The sequence below is a fragment of the Agelaius phoeniceus genome, chromosome 24, assembly GCF_051311805.1.
Source record: "Agelaius phoeniceus isolate bAgePho1 chromosome 24, bAgePho1.hap1, whole genome shotgun sequence".
Taxonomy (NCBI): Eukaryota; Metazoa; Chordata; class Aves; order Passeriformes; family Icteridae; genus Agelaius; species Agelaius phoeniceus.
This window is the reverse complement of record NC_135288.1, coordinates 6562953-6586991: the sequence shown is the minus strand read 5'-3', so window position 1 is coordinate 6586991 and position 24039 is coordinate 6562953. Positions and strand designations below refer to the sequence as shown.

Below are 24039 nucleotides of genomic sequence, written 5' to 3'. Positions count from 1 at the left end.
TAATATATAATATATAATTATATAATATATAATATATTAATATATAATGTATATATTATCTCTATATAATATATAAATATATTTATTATCTTCTATACATTATATAAATTGAATATAATAGATAAAAACTTTATATATTCTATTTATTGTATAATATAAATTTATATATTTTATAAATTATATGTTGTATATAAGTTATAGAAATGTAAATTTATTTAAAATTATTTTTATATATTATTTATATATAAAATTATATATATATTATATATCACAATTAATTAATTATTCTGATTAACTGTGATAATAGTCATAATCATTACTGTGATGCCACCTAATCACAACTTTAAATTCTTTCTATTGACAGGAGTTTGCCCCCAGTTCCCTAAATCCAGTTAAAGCCTCACAGTCTCATTCACCTCACCCAAATATTCCATGTTTTACCCCAAAAAGAACAGCCAGACTTCCTCAGTTTCTATTTTGAAATCAGACAAACTTAAAGGTTTTTTCATTTTTATTCGATGCTTCCAACTTTATAGCTAATAATATACAGATATTCAGTTTTTTCATTGTTCCATTCACATCCTCACAGAGTTCAGCCATTCTGTCACATTGAAATAAAATAAAATAAAAAAAAAAAGCACAACTGAAATATAATAAATCAAATAAATCCAAAGGCTGGAAAAATACATTATAAACTTATATTCAAGAAACATTCTCTTTATAATTAAAAACCTACTTGTAATAATTAAAGTAGGATTTAAAGAAAAACTTGATTTGAATTTTTAAATAGGTGGCTTTTGTGTATAATTTTAATTTTATATGTACAAGCCCAACCAGTATCTCTGCCTACCTGTGACAGAATACCTGAAAAAAAACAACAAAAAAAAAGACACTGAAAAGGAGTTTTTAAACAAACAAACAAACAAAAAAAGATCAATATTCATTTTCCCAAGTACAGTATAATCAGAACTTGAAACACATGCTCCCCTCATCTGGGTTAAGGCCTAAGAGACAGAGGTGCTTTAATAAAAGCAGACAGTATGAAGAAAAGTCCTTCCACTTTTCTCTTCAAATTCCTGTAACAGCTCATCTATTTCATTTTCCATGTCTTCTGTGTGCTGGATCTGGAAGAGAAAAAAACTCTGAGCAAGCAAACTCCAAGGGTTTGATGGTCAGAAAAGTCCAATAATCCCAATTTTGGGGTTTGCTGGGAAATCTCACTGGGCAGGCTGCACCAGCTGGGCTCTACTGCACTTTACTGAGATCCCAGCACTGCCAAATTTCTGATTTTATTGAGATTTCCCAAAGGCACAGATATCCTGGTTTTACTGACCATTCCCAAAGGCACAGATATTCTGTTTTTATAGAACAGATATTCTGTTTTTATCAATCATTCCCAAAGGCACAGATATTCTGATTTTATTGATAATTCCCAAATGATCAAACATTCTGTTTTTACAGAACAGATTCTGTTTTTATAGAACAGACATTCTGATTTTATTGATCATTCCCAAAGGCACAGATATTCTGATTTTATTGAGATTCCCAAAGGCACAGATATTCTGATTTTATTGAGATTCCCAAATGATCAAACATGTTGTTCAGGTGAATATTACTGTCCACTCTACAGCTGTCCAGTCTCTGGGCTTTACTGAGCAGCAGTGAAGTCCTGAAGGCTGGGAATCCCACAAACACAAGCCAGGAGAATGTGGAAATTTGCATTTTGACAGTGATTTTAATGGAACACCTGCACATGCAGGGATTTTCTGGAGCACAAACAAAGGCAATTAATGGCAGCCCCAGCACTGGAGTCAGATTCACCATTCCTCCCTTTATCTGGGAACCCCATAAAGCCAGGAGAATGTGGAAATTTGCATTTTGATGTGGATTTTAGTGGAACAACCTCAAAATGCAGGGATTTTCTGGAGCACAAGCAAAGGCAATTAATGGCAGCTCCAGAACTGGAGTCAGATTCACCATTCCTGCCTTTGTCTGGGAACCCCATAAAGCCAGGAGAATGTGGAAATTTGCATTTTGATGTGGATTTTAGTGGAACAACTGCACCTGCAGGGGTTTCCTGGAGCACAGCACAGGCCATGGTGGCAGCCCTAGGATTGGAGTCAGATTCACCATTCCTCCCTTTATCTGGGAACCCCATAAAGCCAGGAGAATGTGGAAATTTGCATTTTGACAGGGATTTTAATGGAACAACCTCAAATTGCAGGGGTTTTCTGGAGCACAAGCACAGGCCATGGTGGCAGCCCCAGAACTGGAGTCAGATTCACCATTTCCAAATTCTCCTGGCTTGTATCTGGGAACCCCACAAACACAAACCAGGAGAATGTGGAAATTTGCATTTTGATCTGGATTTTAATGGAACAACCTCAAAATGCAGGGATTTTCTGGAGCACAACACAGGCCATGGTGGCAGCCCCAGGACTGGAGTCAGATTCACCATTCCTGCCTTTATCTGAGAACCCCACAAATACAAAGCCAGGAGAATGTGGAAATTTGCATTTTGACGTGGATTTTAATGGAAAAACCTCAAAATGCAGGGGTTTTCTGGAGCACAGCACAGGCCATGGTGGCAGCCCCAGGCCTGGAGGCCCTGCTGTACTCACACACTGGCAGAGCTCACAGATGAGGAAGGCCCCCAGCGTGGCCTCCTCGTGGTTGTCCTGGATGTCCACATTGATGACGTGCACTGGCTGGCACGTCTCCTGCTCCCTGGAGTTCAAATCTGCACAAAACAAAGCAAAACTGGGGCTGGGACGGGGTCATATCTTACACAAAAATAAGTAATAAGTAGTAAATTAGTAATAAGATTTTTAAAAATACATAGGTGTTGTCACATTCCAATTTTCCAAAGTATTTTTTAGAATTTATTTCATATTTTCTTAATAATAACAACAAGTATTTTTTAGAATTTATTTCATATTTTCTTAATAATAACTTCTATATATTTATATATTTATATATTTTATATTGTATATTACATATTTCATAAGTACAAATATACTGTATAGATATTTCTATTAAAATATTTCACAATATATTATTATTTGTTTTATACTATTTTATAAAAATAAAAATAAATTTAATTATTAAATATATATTTTTGGTAGATATTTTAAATATAATTTATAATATATCTGAATGTATCATATTATATTATACCATATATATATTATATTATATTATATTATATTATATTATATTATATTATATTATATTATATTATATTATATTATATTTTCACAATCATATAATATTGTGTATATTATATTCTATATTATATTTTACATATAATATATTTTATATATTATATAATCTATAAAATATATTATTGTCTTAATAATCCCTTTTCTTTCAAAAACCAAGAGGTGGATTTTGAAAACCTATGAACTCAGATTTGTGAAATGCTCGTGGCAGTTTATTTTCCCTGCTCAAATGAATTTATTGCTCCTCTTACTCTGACAATCTTTAAAGATCAAGAATCTCAAAAGTCAAGAAGGATTTTGGGCTTCCTCACCTGGAATGTTTTAACTGCTTATTTTTTTTTAAAAAAAAGCACTGAAACGTGAATTTTACAGGACATGGAATAATGGAAAAGAGCAGGAACGTGGATTTTACAGAATATGAAATATTGCAAAAGAGCAGGACCATGGATTTTACAGGACATGGAATAATGGAGAAGAGCAGGACCATGGATTTTACAGGACATGAAGTGTTATAAAAGATCAGGAACATGGAATTTACAGAATATGAAATATTGTAAAAGAGCAGGAAGATGGATTTTACAGGACATGGAATAATGGAGAAGAGCAGGACCATGGATTTTCCAGTACATGAAATATTGTAAAAGAGCAGGACCATGGATTTTACAGGACATGAAGTGTTATAGAAGAGCAGGACCATGGATTTTCCAGTATATGAAATATTGTAAAAGAGCAGGACCATGGATTTTACAGGACATGAAGTGTTATAGAAGAGCAGGAACATGGATTTTACAGAATATGAAATATTGTAAAAGAGCAGGAACGTGGATTTTCCAGTACATGAAATATTGTAAAAGAGCAGGACCCATAAATACAGAATATTTCTATTCTGTTATTCTAAGAATAACAGAACCATGAGGAAGACCTCTTACTTCCTCCTCAAAGAACCCCTGACCCATCTCAGAGCCCACCACCCCAATTAAAGAGGATAATTGGGCAGCTCAGCTAATTATAACCCACTGTAATTAAACACAAAGTGGGGCCAGGCAATCCTGATGTACCTGGATGTGTAAAACCTGCTTGGATAAACACAGAGCAGGAGTTTGTGTTTTTTACATTTCTTTGGGAGGTCACTGCCATGTTTCCAGCACTGTGATAATTAAACCCTCTCGTTAACTTTAATTAGCTCTGCCTGTGCTTCCCTCCAGTGCCCAGGAGTTGTTTCATGGGGATGAACTGCTTGGGAATCCTGCAGGGAGGGCAGCTCCCATTTGTTTTCCCATCAGCTCATCCCCAGTTTGCTCAGTTTCTGAGATCCACGAGCATTTCCAAACCAAACATGGAATTTCTCTGCATTTCCAAACCAAACATGGAATTTCTCTGCATTTCCCTGCTGTGCACACACACTCTGAGGAGCTGCCAGCACCTCTGGGGACAACGATCACTTTGTCAATAAATCTCCATCAACAACTGCAGCTCCTGGAGGTTTCCAGATTTTTTCAAGGAAGAGGGGGGAAAAAAACCCCAAAATTAATTTGATTTATCAGTTCAAGCTCCTTACCTTCTACTACTTGATCATAGACTCTTTCTTCACACGTTAGGATCAAATCAAAAACGTCTTTGCAGTTCTGGAATCTTTCTGGCCGTGGCTTGATTCTCTTATTTCTGTCCAACATGTGTAAAATTCCATTCTGTGTGTATCTGAAGTTGCTGGAGTTAAGTATCTTTACTTGAAGGAAAAGTCATGGTTTTGAGCAAATGAGCAGCACAAGGTGAATTATTCATTTGTCTTTAAAATAAAAGATTTTGTTGGCAAATCTACAAATCGGCGACCGCTAAAGAAATTCTTAAGGTGTGACCCCCATCTTGCAGCTGCTTTTTACAGACCTGCCACAGCTTTAAAAGGCTCTCAGAAGAAGAACTTTTATTGGGAAATTATTTTTATATCCATAAATATGTAACTCCCCCCCAACCCTTTTTTTTAAGAAATTTTAAGAAATTTAAGAAATTTTTAATAAAGAAAAACTTCCTGGCCTGTGCTGTTGTGTGAGCAGGATGTCCCACATTCCTCCCAGCCCCTGCTCCTCACCCTCCCAAGGCCACCCTGAGGTGTTTCAGGTGCCACCTGCACAAAGCCCTACCTGGAAATGGGGATTTCTGTAATTGAAATTCCAAAGGAACCCAAAGAAACCACAGCAGCACATCCCATACAAATATCCTGAGCTGCATACATGGGGAGGAATGAGGAAAAACTGATTTTGTGCCTGTCAGAGCCTCATCCCTGTGTGAAGGAATCTGTGATGCTGCTGCTGTCACCTTGAGGCCCTGATCTGACATCCTGGGCCCCTTTTCCAGGCAGGGCTCTCTAATCCCACTGGTTTGCACCTTTCTGGGATTGGATTTCCTTTGGGAGCACTCCAGGCCTGGCTGTCACATAAATCTGCTGGCTGGAGAGAAACCAAGCACCCTCTGAAGGGAAAGTCTGAGGGGGAAATTTGGATGGAGAAAGCCTGGAAGGGGATGCATCCCTGCCTGATGTTATATTCTTGTTTTTCAGCTGTATTTTTAGCCATCTGAGGAGATGATTTTTACAATGTAACACTGAGGATAACAGCCTGTAATTTCTTGAGATAACAATTCTGAGAATAAAACAATTTCCAGTCTTTGGAGCAATATGTAAGAGGTCATCTGGGCTTATTTCCTTGCTGAAAAGGTGACAGACAGGGATTTCTTTTCAGAAACCATTCCTGCTATTTTTATAACAAAGGACAAACAATTTCCTGCCTTCCTTTTAGCAGGAGCTCAAATTCTGCTATATTTAGCAGGAGCTCAAATTCTGCTATATATATTATTATTTATTTTATACTATTTTATAAAAATAAAAATAATTTTAATTATTAAATATATATTTTGGTAGATATCTTAAAATATAATTTATAATATAATGTAATATATATTATATTACATTATATTACATTATATTATATTATATTATATTATATTATATTATATCATATTATATTATATTATATCACATATGTTATTATTATTATTATTATTATTATTATTATTATTATTATTATTATTATTATTATTATTATTATTATTATTATTATTATTATTATTATTATTATTTTACACATATTATATATGTGTATATCATATTATATATGTGTGCTCACAGAGCTCCCGTTCAAGCAAACACCCTCCAAAGCTCTTAAATCCTTCAAGTGTTTAATTTATATTAAAATTTTCTACCTACAAGAGTCTGCTTCATGTTGGAAACAGATTCAGCTCCTCTGTGTCTGCCTCACTGCACTTCAACTCCTCAGAATTTCAATTTTGCAGCCCTGACTGAGTGCTGGGATGTTGATCACAATTAAATCTTGTCCATTAGCTTGACTTCTGCTGCATTGCTTTTCCCATCACTCCCAAGCCTTTTTTACTCTTTTTTTCCCCAAAAAATTCTCCTTATTTTCTTAAGGAATTGTCCTTTACAGCCCAAAGCTCTCACCAGCAGCAATTGCACACCAGCACCCCTGGGAATTTTCCTGGGGTTTTGTCATGTTTGGAAAAATAAAAAATAAATAAAAAATAAGAAACACTTGGATGGAGCCATCTGAGCCTCCTGGTTATTTGCAGAGCAGGAAAACGACTGCATTTTCAAAATGCCATCTCCAAAAGAAATATCTGCCATTCCCAAAAGATGCCAACACCTGCCTGCCCAGCTGGGAGGGGAGCTCTGCACTCCTCATTTCCACATCACCACAGCTCAGGAGGGGAAAAATCAAACCCACAACATCCCCCACACTTCCCTGGGCTCTCTTCTTTCCCTTTCTAGGAGAAAACGCTGCTGGCATCCGTCCCCTCGTGTTCTGGAGACAGAATTACGCAGATTCCAAACCCACACAAAATTTCTGTTCCCAGCCCAGCTCTCTGCTGCCAACTTACAGCTATTTTTTAGTTTTATTTTTTATTTTTTTTTTTTTCCAAGGGTCCATCTGCCTATAAAAGGAGACTGAGAGAAGCAGTGAAGGTTTATGGTGCTTTCCTATTTGGTTGCCTGAGATCTTTTTTACCTGGAAAAAGCCAGGAAAAACGGGGGGGTGTGCACATTATTCATGTGAAGGAAGGCTCTGCACATTCTTATTATTCCAAGGAATTTATTATTTATTAACATTATCACTTATTATTTATTAAATTATTAATACATTTATTATTTTACTAATTTTAAATGTCTTGTTTTTATTATTTTTAAAGTTTTTATTCCAAGGAATAATAAATAATCCATTCTTTTTGCTCTTTGAGAGCTCAGGTAAATGAGAGCTTTTAAATAATTTTTAAATGATTAATAAATTTATTATTTTACTAATTTTAAATGTCTTGTTTTTATTATTTTTCAAGTTTTTATTCCAAGGAATAATAAATAATCCTTTTTTTTTGCTCTTTGAGAGCTCAGGTAAATGCAGATACAACAATTTATGAATGGTTTCCACCACACTGGCAGGTGTTGGCTCATTTCAATTTTTTGCTCTTTGAGAGCCCAGGTAAATGCAGATACAACAATTTATGAATTTCCACCACACTGGCAGGTGTTGGCTCATTTCAATTTTTTGCTCTTTGAGAGCCCAGGTAAATGCAGATACAACAATTTATGAATTTCCACCACACTGGCAGGTGTTGGCTCATTGAAGTCAGGCTCTGCTCTGCTCCCAACAGATTTGAACTGCACTCTCCCTTTCCTGTGCATCCCTGCTCCTTCCAGGACTGAATTTTCCCTGATTTTCTGCCCTGTCACATTTTGCAGCCCTGCCATGCTGAGGACACCAGAACTCGCCTGCATTTCCCTTCACCCCCTGCAAGCAGAGCAAACCCAGCACATTCTGACAGAGTCAAATTCAGATTTCACCTTTAGCAGAATAACTGGGCTGAACAGGTCCACAGTGAGCTGGAATTCAGAAGGCTCAGCATGGGAAGGTTTGATATAAAAAGATGTTGCAGCACAAAATTGGCTTTTTCCAACATTGTTGGTCATTCTCATGGAGAATTTCTGGTACTGACTGTGCATGCTCCCCTTTGAGCTCAGGTTATCCCACACTAGTGATGAAGATTTATTGTAAAAAATAAAAATATTAAAAATGTGTTTAGCTAAATCCCTAAAGTTTTCACTGCTTTCACTACCCAAATTTAAAATTCCTGTCATGGACACCAGAAATGCCTTTAGCATCCAATGGAGGGGTCCCTGCTCCAGACATCTGGGTAAACACCCCTTCCTCACCCCTCCAAATTTTATCATTATTTGTCACTGACCCAAAAATCACTTTTAGCCATGAGCACCAGCCTGGAGATGGCCAAAAGATTCAAGTCTCTATCCTGTAGGATTAAAGAAAAATGATCTCACTGATCCAGGTATTTCCTTTTAACTCCCATGTGAGGCTGAAGCTCACAAGTGATTTGAGCTGGAAGTGTTGGGGTACAGAAATTAATGATACAGATGAATCTATGAATTATATAGATTTAAAATTGAAGGTCCAAGGGCAGGCTGGGTGAAGCTCTGAGCATCCTGGTCTGTGCAGCTGTTCCTGCCATGGACAGGGGTGGAATGAGATATTTAAGGTTCCTTCCAACCCAGGCCATTCCTGAAAATATAAAAGCCAATTTATTAAACCTAACTGGGCAAAGGATATTTGCTAACATGTACACAACCGTTTTAGGGGGAAAAAATAAACTTTAAAGTAATGGCAGGCACCCAAAGCTTCTACATCTTCAAATAAATCTGATTATTTCCTCAAAAACTGCATTTCTTCTTTGGGAAAAGCAGAGCAGAGCAGAGTGCTTCTCACCAGAGCATGAGTGGCATTTGAAGGTCTCTTTTCCATATAATCTTTTTTTTTTATTTGTTAGTATCTGCATTATAAACAGAACACCTTGTGTTAGAGTTTGTCTAGAACTCGATATTGCCTTAAGTGAAATGTGGAGGGGGGTGAGGCTGCCCAGGCATCTTCCACCTTCAGAATCAGCTCCTTTTGGAGGGAATGAAAGCCTGGAATGGGCACAGGCAGCACAAATTCCACTTTCCAGGCACTCTGGTTATGGCTGCAGGGCTGCCTTCACCCCACAGCCAGGGAACGCTGCCTGTGCTTGGGAATGGAAACTGGGCAGTCTGCAACAGAGCAGAGGAAACTCCCAAGTCTTTTGTTGGTCCTTAAATGAATGAAGCCTTAATGCTGAGCCATTCTATTGGATTGAAATAGAAACAGAGCAGAAATCAGAAAAAAAATTCCTAATGCAGTGTCCTTTGGAATTGAAACTGGGTAGTTTAGAATGAACCAGAGATTGTGCACAACTTTTGTTGGTCCTTAGATTAATAAAGTCTTAGTGCTGAACCATTCTATTGGATTCAAATGGAAACAGAGCAGGGTGAGGTGGGATATTAAGAAAAAAATCCTAACACAATTCTTGTCCTTTGGAACTGAAACTGCAGTTTGGAACAAACCAGGTATTTTCACAATTCTTCTGCTGTTCTTTAACCTGATAAAGTCTTAGTGCTGAACCATTCTATTGGATTCAAATGGAAACAGAGCAAGATAAGATGGGATATTAAGAAAAAATTCCTAATACAATGCCTGTCCTTTGGAACTGAAACTGCAGTTTGGGACAAACCAGAGATTTGCACGAGTCCTTAAATTAATAAAGTTTTAGTGCTGAACCATTCTATTGGACTCAAATGGGAACAGAGCAGGGTGAGGTGGGATATTAAGAAAAAAATCCTAACACAATTCTTGTCCTTTGGAACTGAAACTGCACTTTAGAACAAACCAGAGATTTGCACGAGTCCTTAAATTAATAAAGTCTTAGTGCTGAACCATTCTATTGGACTCAAATGGAAACAGAGCAGGGTGAGGTGGGATATTAGGAAGAATTCCTCCCTGGGAGGGTGGGCAGGCCCTGCACAGGGTTCCCAGAGAGCTGTGGCTGCCCTGGAGTTGTTCCAGGCCAGGCTGGATGGGGCTTGGAGCAATGTGGGACAGTGGGAGCTGTCCCTGCCCATGGCACAGGATGAGCTTTAAAGTCCCCTCCAACCCAAACCAGTCTGGGATTCTAGAACATTCCATCCAAAAGGATCAGGAAGATGCTAGGCTGGGCTCCATGACATTTCTGCACCATTTGTGCCTGCACGAATGAGCTGCAAAAAACCTGCATTGTTTTTCCTAATGAGGGACAAGCACCCAGCACCTGAAATCCATGAGCTGCAAGGATAAACCCAACTGCTCCTAGGAGCTGGTTCAAATCTAAATAACCATAAATATAAATAACAACAAATATAAATAACAGCAAATATAAAAAACCACATGGCAGCCCAGCCTGGCTGAGCCCAAGGGTGAGGGGTCTGTCCCACACATCAGTGAAGGCAGAAAATACCTTGAATTTAGCTCTGAGCTCAAGTGCCAGACAAGAATTTATCAGTGCTGAGCACCTCAAGCTGTATTTGGGGTGAGAATGGACAGACCCAGCTGCCAGAGGGGAAAGAGAAGGAGCAATGGCCAAGGGCACTGGCAAAGAGAGGAGCAGAGATGTCACAGATGCACTGCAGAATGACAAGGGTGACAAGATGAACCGAGGATGTGGCACTGTGGCTGACTGTGGATCAAACAGCTGAGCCTGCACCTCATCCAAGTGAAAATTCAACAGGAATTGGGTTTGGATTGCTGGGATGCAGTGTTTGATCACCTGGCAGTGGGTGGTGACACAGAGATGTCACTGCTGCATTCAAGAGTTTGGATTGCTGGGATCCAGTGTTTGATCACCTGGCAGTGGTGACACAGAGATGTCACTGCTGCATTCAAGGGTTTGGATTGCTGGGATCCAGAGTTTGATCACCTGGCACTGGTGACACAGAGATGTCACTGCTGCATTCAAGAGTTTGGATTGCTGGGATGCAGTGTTTGATCACCTGGCATTGGTGACACAGAGATGTCACTGCTGCATTCAAGGGTTTGGATTGCTGGGATGCAGTGTTTGATCAGCAGCAGTGGTGACACAGAGATGTCACTGCTGCATTCAAGGGTTTGGATTGCTGGGATGCAGAGTTTGATCACCTGGCACTGGTGACACGGAGATGTCACTGCTGCATTCAAGGGTTTGGATTGCTGGGATCCAGAGTTTGATCACCTGGCAGTGGTGACACAGAGATGTCACTGCTGCATTCAAGAGTTGGGTTTGGATTGCTGGGATCCAGAGTTTGATCACCTGGCAGTGGTGACACAGAGATGTCACTGCTGCATTCAAGAGTTTGGATTGCTGGGATCCAGAGTTTGATCACCTGGCAGTGGTGACACAGAGATGTCACTGCTGCATTCAAGAGTTTGGATTGCTGGGATGCAGAGTTTGATCACCAGCAGTGGTGACACAGAGATGTCACTGCTGCATTCAAGAGTTTGGATTGCTGGGATCCAGAGTTTGATCACCTGGCAGTGGTGACACAGAGATGTCACTGCTGCATTCAAGGGTTTGGATTGCTGGGATGCAGAGTTTGATCACCTGGCACTGGTGACACAGAGATGTCACTGCTGCATTCAAGAGTTTGGATTGCTGGGATGCAGAGTTTGATCACCAGCAGTGGTGACACAGAGATGTCACTGCTGCATTCAAGGGTTTGGATTGCTGGGATGCAGAGTTTGATCACCTGGCAGTGGTGACACGGAGATGTCACTGCTGCAGTGACTCCAAGGGGCAGCAGGTGAGGGCTCAGGGGTCACACAGGACCTGGGGCTGCTCCCTCAGCTCTGGGAAGCTGGGCCAGGTTCCAGAGAGGAGCAGCAGATGCAGGACTGCGAGGGTGGAAGTGTTTTGAGGAGAAATCTGAGGGAAAGGATGAATGAAACAGGAGCTTGCACCATCATTCCCAAACTGCCTCTGCTGCTGCCACCCTTGTGCTGTGAAACTCAGAATACCCAGACAGAGCAAAGCACAAACCCTAAATCGATTAAAAACCATTTAATTGAGCACATTTGGGAAACCTGAGAATACAAACAACAGACAGCAGGGCCACCTGGCAGCAGGAGCCTGCAGAGAATGCAGCACTCTGGGTGAGCTGTGCAGGAAACATTCCTGGCCTGCCATCAATGCCAGTCTAAGGAATTACACTTGAAATGAAAATGGGAATTGGTTTGGAATGAAGAAAAGAGAAGCATAAGCATCCCTAATGTTGGCACAGAAGTTTTGTGTTCATGGGAGGGAACTTCAAGGCAAGAAGCATCGACTGTCACCTCGCTCCCCTCCCTCAAACTGGGATGAAAGTGCCAAAGAATGAAATCACTGCAGCTCTAAATGGATTTTCCAGAAGTCATCAGCCTCAGACTGGATCCTCCAGTCACAATTCCTCAGAGCAAGTTTGGACTCACCTTGGATAAGGAACAAACCCTTCAGAGCACCCAGAAGAGACAGGATGGCAGAGGGTGTTTTATGTTGGTGAAAAGCATTTGCTGTTAGATCTGAGCCTGGAGTTTCTGCCATGTCCCACAGCTCAAACAGTATTTAAATAATAGATCTCCAGCTCATATATTATTAATAATTTGATGTATTTCCTTTTTAACAGGAATGAAGCCAAGATTAAAGGCAGTGTGATCAGAAGGCAGATGAAGAAGCGCTGAAAATTTGCTGCCTTTGAAAGGACCAAGATTTTGTGAAGCATTTTACAACCCTTCACAGAGCAAAAGGGATTGGAATGCAGCCTGTGGCTGGAAGCATGTTGATTTGCAGAAATGTGCCTCTCAGAAGCCTCTTTAAATCCAGTTTAAACACTTCTTTCCACCCTCATCCCTTCTCTCTATTTCTTGGAGCACTGAAGTGCTTTGTAAGACATGGTAAGGAAGAAAATGAGACTTGTACTGCTCTGCTTTTGGAAGAAGTTTTGCCATTGACACCCAGGCCATGATTTTCAACTATTTTTAACTCTTGCAAGGTTAGGCTTAAAAAAAAAAAAATGGAGAAGAAAATATACAAATTCAGAAAAAAAAATATAGAAAAAAAAATCCCTCAACAGATGTACAATGAACCATTCCAAAGTGGCTTCCAGAGACACAGCCCCCCTGGAATGACAGCTCAGGAGAGAAGCTGACAAGTGCTTAGCAGTTCAAAATCCATGAAGAAAAACCAGATGAAAATGTTAAGATAAAGACATGCATGAAGAGCTTACCTGAAGCAGAATTTGGGTCAGGTACTCCTCAAGACTGAGCTACACATAAAATATCACATGGGCATCATCCAACTTCAACAGGAGCTCCCAGAGTTAAAGCCAGATCCCATCACCAAGATCAGCACTACTTTTTGGGGTTTTTTGGACAGAAAAGAATCAATGGCTTCAAGGGAGATGCACAGAATTCTTCTTCATTTCTGGAATTTTCCTCCTAACTGAAGCAGCTTTAGGGACTTCTTAAGGACACGTTTTCCACCCTCCCCTCAATTTTATAACCTCATGGAGCTAAGGAGCTAAAACTGGAATCCTGTCTGAAGTTAGGGAGGACAAATTAAGAGAGGAGGTAAAAAATGTCAGGAGCAGAGTAGGAGGCCAAGATTGCAGGGTAAGTGCAGGCTGCCTAGAAATCCTAATTAAAAATACCCCCCCATCTGTGAAAATCAGCTTTAATGTGAGGGTCACAGACACAGCAGTGCTGAGCAAAGGAAAGGAATCAGCCATGGAGTTACTCACATTGCTAAAGAGCCCAGGAGCAATTCCTGCAGGATTCTGGCCAAATTTCCACTTGAGCAGCTCCTATCCCTGGGCACAACATCAACTGCTGATGAAGATTTAAACCGAGTTTAAATTTAAACTGTTTAGCAAGTTTCACTCTTGACTAGTTCTGCCTTCACTTGAAGGCAAAGCTCACCAGCAGTTTTGCTCTATTTTTGTTTCAGCTTTAAGGTCACCACCACAGAATTAGAATTAAGTCCTCAAACCTCTTCAGAGAGTTGTAAGGGGCAAATAATAATAAGGACAAATAATCCTATTGTGGGAATGGTGGGTTACAAATGCAAATACAAGGTGGTGGATGAGAACTACAGATCATGGCTGTGCCTTCCTCAAATTACAGGCAGAATTCTCTATTGCTGACCTAGAAATAACAGAGGAATGTTTTAAAAAGCAACATTCAGAACATTGTTAAATGGTTTGGGGCAGTCCTCAACTAGGGCTCAGGGAATTGAAATGCTACATTCTAAAAACTCAATGGGAGATGCTGATACTTATTTTAACTCTAAGTTTTAACTGCCACATCTTAAAAGGCTTTGAAGTGCTTCCATTTCAGATCTACTGTAACCACCTACTCAACTGAATCTGTATTCCTGGCTCCATTAATCCCCTATTCCTGGGCTGCTGAAATTCAACATATGCCTTCAAGGTATGAGAGGCTGTGCTCTGTATCTCCCTAATTAACTGCAATGAAGGTGCTTTTCATCTCTGCAGAGTGGCTTTTTAATTGTTGTTCCCCCTCCTCACAAGTGAACAGCAGAGGCTCAGTGATCTCTCTAACCTTGCTCTGAGTGAGGTGCAGCAGCTCAGTTTTGGCTGCTGAAGCTGGGGGTTGTTTATTTGGGCAGAGGATGCTCCCTCACAGCTTTCTGAAGCTGGGGGTTGTTTATTTGGGCAGAGGATGCTCCCTCACAGCTTTCTGAAGCTGGGGGTTGTTTATTTGGGCAGAGGATGCTCCCTCACAGCTTTCTGAAGCTGGGGGTTGTTTATTTGGGCAGAGGATGCTCCCTCACAGCCACAGTGTCCCTGAGCAAGGAGAGCACTCAGGTCTCAGGTGTCTCCTCACTGGAACGTGGGAACAAGCAGAGAGTGTTGGCAGCAAGACTCAAAATTTCCGAGCACAGATGCTGAAAGCAAGGCTGGGAAACAGAATAATCAGCTCAATCATATGGAACCACCCCTCCTTTTGTACCCCCATCCCAACCCCACAGGTAATTCCCATCCCCTCCCTGAAGTTATGCTCACCCAACAGAACTGAGAGCCCCTGGGACACAAAAATCTCTTGCACAAGTCGCTGATGAGAGCAGGTGTGGTTTTGGTTAAAATCTTTACCCTCAAAACCCACTTCTGGAAATGGAGTTACTTTCTGTGCTGCCAGTCTTCAGTCTGAAAAGCTTAAATCATCTGAGAATCAAAAAAGCAAAGTCACAGAGGTATTTGCTATTGCCCTATTTCCCTTGCAGTGGCTTTTGTTTAAAGCTCCTTTATCCTGAGCGAGGTTTAACTGTTCCACTGCAAAGATATTTGGGGAACACAGCAAAGCATGGAGCAGAACCACAATGGTGCCTCCAAATCATGCTCAGAGGGGGGAACAGGTTGGCTTCCTGTTCTTTTGGTTTTTCTTAAGTACTGCCATATTCAGCACAGCAGCAGTGAAGAATTCAAAAAGGAAAGCTCAAGTCGTTGGTGCTTGTTAAAATTAATTCTCAGTTCAAGGGATTTTCTTTTAAGCAGTTCTTTTAATCAGGATATGGATATGGCATACCTCATTAAGATGGGTTTGCAAGATTTTCCTTTTCTCTATAGGCAGAGGGATAAAAAAAAAGAATCAAATAAACCAGCACATCACGTGTGATACATTAAGACCACATCCTACATTTTGAACTTTAAAAAAAAAAGGATCCTTGTTGAAAAAAACATCTAGAATGAGTTCCCCAAGTTTTGTTTGTGGGTTTTCTTATTTAAAAAAATCAACTTTAAAGACAGGTACTTTAAAATAATGCAGCTGGGACATTTTTAGTAGTGTGCCTAGCCCTGATCACCTTTGCTCTCCAGGATTAAATGTTACTGGGCCCTCTTCTGTCCATTCTTTATAACCAACTACTGAGTTATTTTTCCTTGGTGCACAGAGCAAATCACATATCACAAAATCCTCAGTGAGAAGGGTGAGCTCTTTAATGAAAGGCATCCTCTCTCCCAGAGAAAGTATTCTGTAAGCCTTACCTGGCAGTTTGTCTGAGCTAAATACAACATTAAAGTCGAGGTGGTCGCTCTTCCCAATCCACACTCAGGACAGTCTTTGCACTGAGAAGGATCCACAGTGCAGGGGAGGCAATGGACAATCTGAGGGTACTGATGTGATCATTCAAGAGCTAAACATGGTAACACACTACAAAAGAGCATTTGGGATGTGTGTAACAATTTACAAGGGAGCATTAGAGGCCCACTGTTTTAAAAAAAAAAACCAAAAAAAAAACCTCCTATAAACTTCAAATCATTTAAAGTTCGCCAGGCAAGCAACTCTAAGAGATTCTTAATGCCAACTAATGAATTACACCTTTCAAGGATGAAGCACAGTGGATTTTTTAAAGAGGCCATGCCACAGGGATACAGTTCTTTGTCTTTCCTAAGCAGATCATTGTACATCTGATCATATGTTGTTTTGAAGTCATAAACATTTGGCTTGTCCGGGGCTGGTCCTGGCAGTTTCACGTGAGTCCCTGTGCCAAAGGATCGGACGCTGAATCCTCGTTTGCTGAAAGACACAAGGGAGGGGAGGAGACAATGAGACTGCATGGATTTGGGAGATTAAAAGTGCTGACAAATATTAGAGTGAATCTTAAAAACACCTCAGCCAGCAGCAGTTGAGCAACCAAGCTGCCTGGAGTTCCCAGTGTGTATTTTCCTTGCAGTCACAATCTGAACTCACACACTGTTTCAAGGGAAGCGCCTCTATTTGACAGGAATTTCCTTACAATTATGGTACAGAGCTATTTGTAAATGTCATTTGTGCTTTCCTTTTGTGCTTTCCTTTTGTGCTTTCCTTTCGTGCTTTCCTTTTGCATCCTGGATTTGCAACAAATCCCTTCAGCATTCATGACAACACAGACAAAGATGGTTCTCTCTCGATACAAATAAATAACTGCACTACTGAGCAATACTTCAGTGTCCTGCTGAGACTCCTGGCCTAACTGCATTATTCTTCTCACTTGGTTGCCCAAAGTGTCATTTAATTAGCCCAGGACAGACATTTGTGTGCCTGCCCCTGAAAACCATGCAGTGCAATTACCTTTACACAAGTGCTCTCTGTAACTCTTGGCTAAAGCAGGGATTACTTCATTCCATTCTTATGAACAACTACTTGTTTATAATTTAAAAAGAGGCAGGAACCTGTTTGTCCTTAGGAGCAATGCCAAAATGTTCTTGCTGATTAACTGAGATACTCAAACCTCAAAACCTCCTTCAGTATTATTAAAAAACACAGCAATCTATGGAATAGTGGGACAAAAAAGAGATTTTCCTGGTGGTCTAATGGACAAAGTTACATGGTAAATTAGTGTTGCTATCACCATTTGGGTCTGTAATGACAACATAGCTTGAAACAGCCAGACCAAGAGTTAATCTGGTTTTTAAGGACTCCCACTCCCAGCCTGAATGATTTTAGCAGAGCCTGAATGGAGTGAGCAATGCTGAAACACAAATCAAGTGAGCAGCCCCAGCCCCAGAATCAAGCCCAGACGTGCAGTGCTTTGCCCTGAGGGCAGCGAGCAGAGCTGGCCCCAGGCTCCCTGGCCTGCACATCCAGGCAAACTCAGCAGAAAACACCAACCCCAAACTGTCACTTTGCCTTCAGAGGTGTCCCCAAAGTGACCCCAAAGGCTTCAGGGCACAGACTGTGGTCACCTCCTGCCCCAGCCTCAGACACAGCTCTGCAAGCACCAACACCTGATTTCCTACAGGAACACAGCCCCTCCTTTCCCTCCTCTTGCTCCCCACATTTTTCCTCCAGCACCTATTTATAGGAGCCTGTTTCTGTACACAGACAAAATACACCAGGGGTTTTTGCTTCTTTCTGCAGGACTGACAACGGATACAAGTGGAAAAAAGTGCAATTTTTCTGTCCCTCCCAGCCCTCCATCACATGTAACTGGTGCAGTTATGAGTCACTGTTCATTTATTTTGCCTGCAATACTTGCAGATTCAAGTTTTGATTCTGCTGCTTCTACTGGACGTGGAGAGAGACATAATATGTACAGAAGAAATTGCAGTGCTAAAAAATTCATGTTTCAATTTGATCTTTTCTTCTATGGTTTCATTTTCTTTCTCTTTGGAACAGATCTGCTTGGATCACACACATTAAAACCTCCACCTCTAATTGCTGTAGATGTCCCTGAAGTTTTTGCATGATCTCATATAAAACAAATCTGAATTCTTTGACATTCAACACATCAAAAATTTGTGCCTTGAAGGCCCATGACCCATTTAAAATTAAATTTAAATTACTTCCCTGAATAGCTGCAATTTGAGTTCCTCACATGGAATTTCATGTTTTGTACCTTGCTGAGTGGTAGTGTCAATTTTTTTCCACTATTTATGCCCCAGGTACAATAAAATGTTCTAAAAACATTTCTTGCAACAACTGGGGCACAGGAAAGGGAAAATGCCTGCAGAGAGCCATTAGTCAGGAGCTTTTATGAAATATTATTCAGCTTTTATGAAATAGCTGGGCACATCCAGTGTAGGGAATCATCAGGTGTTTGTGGGAATGGGGCAAATCTGTAAAAATGAACAATTCCTACAAGAAAATGGCTTGGGTTTGACCTGGTGAAACTACCCAGAAATGGGAAAAAATGAGGAGTAGGACAGACAGACAGACTGTCCAAATGAAGGCAGGACAGACAGACAGACTGTCCAAATGAAGGTAGGACAGACAGACAGACTGTCTAAATGAAGGTAGGACAGACAGACAGACTGTCCACATGAAGGTAGGACAGACAGACAGACTGTCCACATGAAGGCAGGACAGACAGACAGACTGTCCACATGAAGGTAGGACAGACAGACAGACTGTCCACATGAAGGCAGGACAGACAGACAGACTGTCTAAATGAAGGCAGGACAGACACACAGACTGTCCAAATGAAGGTAGGACAGACTGACAGACTGTCCAAATGAAGGCAGGACAGACAGACAGACTGTCCACATGAAGGCAGGACAGACACACAGACTGTCTAAATGAAGGCAGGACAGACACACAGACTGTCCAAATGAAGGTAGGACAGACTGACAGACTGTCCAAATGAAGGCAGGACAGACAGACAGACTGTCCACATGAAGGCAGGACAGACACACAGACTGTCTAAATGAAGGCAGGACAGACACACAGACTGTCCACATGAAGGCAGGACAGACAGACAGACTGTCTAAATGAAGGTAGGACAGACAGACAGACAGACTGTCCAAATGAAGGCAGGACAGACAGACTGTCCAAATGAAGGTAGGACAGACAGACTGTTCAAATGAAGAGTAGGACAGACACACAGACTGTCTAAATGAAGGTAGGACAGACAGACAGACTGTCCAAATGAAGGTAGGACAGACAGACAGACTGTCCAAATGAAGGTAGGACAGACAGACTGTTCAAATGAAGAGTAGGACAGACACACAGACTGTCTAAATGAAGGTAGGACAGACACACCTTTCTTTTATTTCACTGTTATTTGTGGATCTCACAAATTCTTATTAAATAGAATTTAATTAAATCTTCTTTTCAGTTGATTGTATGTTCCTTTCCACAATGCCTGCAGGAAATATTGCTAAATATCAAAGCAAATGTAATAAATCCTGCAGTGCCACTGCACTCAGAATGGTGAAGGATTTCAGGGCACAAATTATTAATTTTACCACATCCCTTTCCACAAGAGGTAGCAGGAAAATAACCAGCAACCCCTGTAGGTTACTTCAAAAATATCTTATGCCACCCAATCAATATTAAAAAAAACACCCCCCAAAAGAAGCCCACCCTGCTGAGCAGCAGGACTAAGGCACTGGTAACTCACTTTGAATACCAACAACTTGGAATTTGCATTATCTCAAATGAAAGTGTGCTTGAATATAAAAATGTGAAAATATCACCTTCTTGGGGAGGGGGGGTTATTAATTTGGGATTTCTTAAATTAGGCAATACAGATGTCAATAGCTCCCTGCATTTTGGTGCTGAGGAGAGGAGCTGGGAGTAACAACTTCTGGAAACAGCACAGGAGCAATTTAAGTTCTCTTACACCTCAATGTTGGACTGCAAGTCTTAACATCAATATGAAAACCAAGTTTTTGCTACAAAGGTTGCAATAATTTAATTTCTCTGCCACTAAGACCTCATGTTCATACCCTTGAATTTCCTGAAGGTTGGTTTTCTAAACCAAGGGATGTGTGGCAGAAGTGTGTATCAGCATTTTAGAACTTTTTATTGCCAGTATTGTGTCTTTTATAGTCTCTCTTGACACAGAGAACTTGAACTCAGTAACTTCCTTCCAAAGCCATCAGGGTACACCCAACCAAACAGAAATGTGGAAATTGCTGCATAAAAAAAGCTTGGCTGGAAGAGATTTACCCTTCTGCTTTCCTCCTTTGAGGGAGAACTGTGACCTGGGTCTGCATGCTCTATGACAAAATATAAAATAAAATATAAAATCACTGATAGACCGGGCTGGTGTTGGCTGGGGTAGAGTGAATTTCTGTCCCAGCAGCTGCAGTGTGGATTTGTGTTTGCAGAAATGTGGAAATTGTTCCTTAAAAAAGCTTGGCTGGAAGAGATTCACCCTTCTGCCTTCCTCCTTTGGGGGAGAACTGTGACCTGGGTCTGCATGCTCTATGACAAAATATAAAATAAAATATAAAATCACTGATAGACCAGGCTGGTTCTGGCTGGGGTAGAGTGAATTTCTGTCCCAGCAGCTGCAGTGTGGATTTGTGCTTACAACTGAGGGATGTTTTTGCTATTGCTGAGCAGCCAGGCCTGCTCTGCTTCTCACCTCACCCTGCCCCAGCAGAGCCTGCAATCAAACAGTGCAGGGTGAGCCAGACCTGGCCCAGGGCGGGGTCCCCACAGCCACCCTGGCAGCTCCAAGGAGGGCCCGTGGCTTTCTGGCTGCTCTTCCTGCTCCCCTCGGCTTCCTCGGCCCTGTGGGGATGGCTCTTACTCCATCACAAACTCCTGACAGCCCCTCAGGCTGACTTGTGCTGCAAAATTGCAACAAAGTGTTTAAAACTTGGTTAATTATAAAATAGGCGAGCACACGCTGGACCCCAGGTTTTGTTTTCCAGCAGCACACAGAATTTGTGTCTTTTAAAGTCTTGGTCATCCACTAACAAAATACCTTAAAATTTTGTAATTCCTCAGCTTCTTCTGCTGAAAAACTAGAACAAAGTGTTTAAAACTTGGTTAATTACAAAATACTCAAGCACAACTGAATGCTGGACCCCAGACTTTGTTTTCTAGCAGCACACAGAATTTGTGTCTTTTATAGTCTTGTTCATCCACTAACAAAATAAATTAAAATTTCCTAATTCTTCAGCTTCTTCTGCTGGAAAATTGGAACAAAGTGTTTAAAACTTGGTTAATTACAAAATACTCAAGCACACGCTGAATGCTGGACCCCAGACTTTGTTTTCCAGCAGCACACAGAATCTGTGTTGTTTAAAGTGTTGTCATCCACTAACAAAAGACATTGAAATTTCGTCATTTCTCAGCTTCTTCCTGTTTTAATCATGTGTTCTTTCCAACTGCATTGCAACACGCTGCCCTGAAGGGGTGAGGCAGCCTGGCTGGGAGCCAACACAGACATTTTCCTCAAGTTTACTGCAAACGGGCTGTTATTTCCTTTGCTTTGCCATTTATGCTACTGCTGCTGCAACTACAAAAGACGTTAGTAAAATGAAACGTTTTCTAAATAATGTTTTTGTTACTTTTAAATTCAGATCTCCGGGGAGAACGGACTTTTAAAAACCACCCTGCCACGTTTGGGGAACATCAGTCCCACCGGAAGTGATCGATTTCTGCGAAAACACGGGGCAAGGAAAAGGCCAGACATCAGAAGTGAATTTAACTCTGTCCTTAACGCTCAGCTTTCAATTCCAACTCAGTTCCAGCATTTTCAGAGGAAAAACAATGTCCTGTTTTCACAGATAACATCCGATGCCAAGAGTGAGCGTGAAGTGCATGAAATGCTGTTACAGTAAGATGGCTGCCAGACCAAATGCTTTTATTATTTATTCCTTTCAAAGCTTTTATTTTTATTTACATGTAGCACACAGCTTACTCACAGTTGTTTTGCTTACTATGCCATCAACGTGTATTTCTAACGTGAATGTTTCTTTGCATAACTTTAATAATAAAATAAACATCCTTATCATGTTCCTGCCGTGCAAAGGGAAGATTCAGGGACACGATTTCAGGCAGATCAGGTCTCTCCTGTCCATCTGTCTGTCCCAAGTCTCCCACCTCACCTCTGCAGCCAAGCTGAGAGCACTGGAAGTGCTAAACAGATTAACACTCCTAATCTCAAAGACATTTAGCGCTCTGAACCGAATGTTCTGGTTCTCCTGTGAGAGGAAAGGGTTCCCTTTCAGGGCACGGAGTGGCTCAGTTTTCACAGTGTTAAGGGGTGGGAATGGACCTTAAAACCCAACCCATGGGCAGGGACAACTTCCACCATCCCAGGATGCTCCAAGCCCCATCGAACCTTGCCTTGGACCCTTCCAGGGATGGGACAGCCACAATCTCCCTAGGCCAGCGTCTCACCACACTAAAAAAACTATTTTTCCTAACATCTAACCTAAATTTCTCCTCTTTCACCCTGTATCTATTACACCTTGTCCTATCACTCCAGCTCCTGAGGAAGAGTCTCTATGTCTCTATCCGGCTTCCCCGTGGGGCCCTTTCAGATAGACTCAAGAATTTAAAAAAAAAAAAAGAAAAGAAGAATGGGGGGAAAAAACCCAGGAAAAAAGGAAAATTTAAGTTTCCACATGGCGAGACACAGGCCCGGCTCCACCCAAACGCCCGGCCCGTGTTTCCAGCCACAGCTCCGTCAGGAAGGGCCGGGACCCCACCGCGGCCTGGAGCGGGGCGCGGAGGAGACGAGATAAAAACGGGGTAAAAAGCGGATAAAAGGGGGTGAAAAGGGCGTATAAACAGGGTGGCAGCGAGGTGAAAAGCGGGTACAAGCGGGATGAAGGCAGGGTGAAGGCCAAGTGCTGCCCCGCAACCACGGGCCTGCCGGGCCGGGCGCGAGCCCCACCGCACGGCCCCATCCATCCGCGCCTCCCTGACAGCGGAGCGCCGGCCGCACGGGGGGTGAAGCGGGCAGCAGCGGTTACCTGAGGATGTTGTGCGCCTCCATGCTGCGGTTCTGGTTGCTGGAGCACACCACGGCCACGCGGAGCGGCGCGGACGGCATGGCGGGCACGGCGCTGGGGCTGCCCGTGCCTCCCTCCCTCCCGGCCGCCGCTCCACAAAATGGCGGCGGCAGCGCGGCGGGCGGGGACGGGACGTGTCAGCAGGGCCCCGGCGCAGCCAACCGCGGCACGGCGCGGGGGAGGCGGAGCGGCCGCGGCCGCCGGCAGGGGAGTGCCGGGAGAAGGGAACGGAGGGTGCTGGGCGAGGGCGAGCGGAGTGCGAGCTGCCGGCGAGCTGTGGGAAGCGTCGGGCGCAGCGTGGAGGGGGAGAGGGTTGTGCCGCCTCACCCCCGAGGGCGATAAATAATATATTAAAAACTGCTATTTTGAAATATGTGATATCGATATATAGATAATGATATATTTATAAGGTGTTGGTGCTCAGAGGAGGAGGAGCGTGAGGGCTTGTTCAGCCTGGAAGGGGCTGGCCTCATTGCAATGTAGAAGAACTTCGTGAGGGGAAGAGGAGGGACAGGCACTGATCTCTGTGGGGACCAGCGACAGGACCCCGGGAATGGCTGGAGCTGTGGCAAGAGAGGTTTAGGTTGGATTTTGGGAAATGTTCTTCCCCCGGAGGGTTCTGGCTCCTCAGGAAATGGTCCCAGCTCCCAAGAA

At 41.9% G+C, this 24039-nt stretch overlaps 1 protein-coding gene across 1 annotated transcript; it reads right to left on the bottom strand.

The window, feature by feature from the left end:
- Positions 1-493: 493 nt before the first annotated feature.
- SSU72 (SSU72 homolog, RNA polymerase II CTD phosphatase) lies at positions 494-23506 on the bottom strand. Its single transcript, XM_054647634.2, has 5 exons — positions 23347-23506; positions 16580-16723; positions 4780-4919; positions 2622-2740; positions 494-1124 (listed from the first exon to the last, which is right to left on the bottom strand). The coding sequence occupies exons 1-5, from the start codon at positions 23424-23426 to the stop codon at positions 1023-1025; spliced, it is 585 nt and encodes a 194-aa protein (XP_054503609.1). The 5' UTR covers positions 23427-23506; the 3' UTR covers positions 494-1022.
- Positions 23507-24039: the final 533 nt, after the last annotated feature.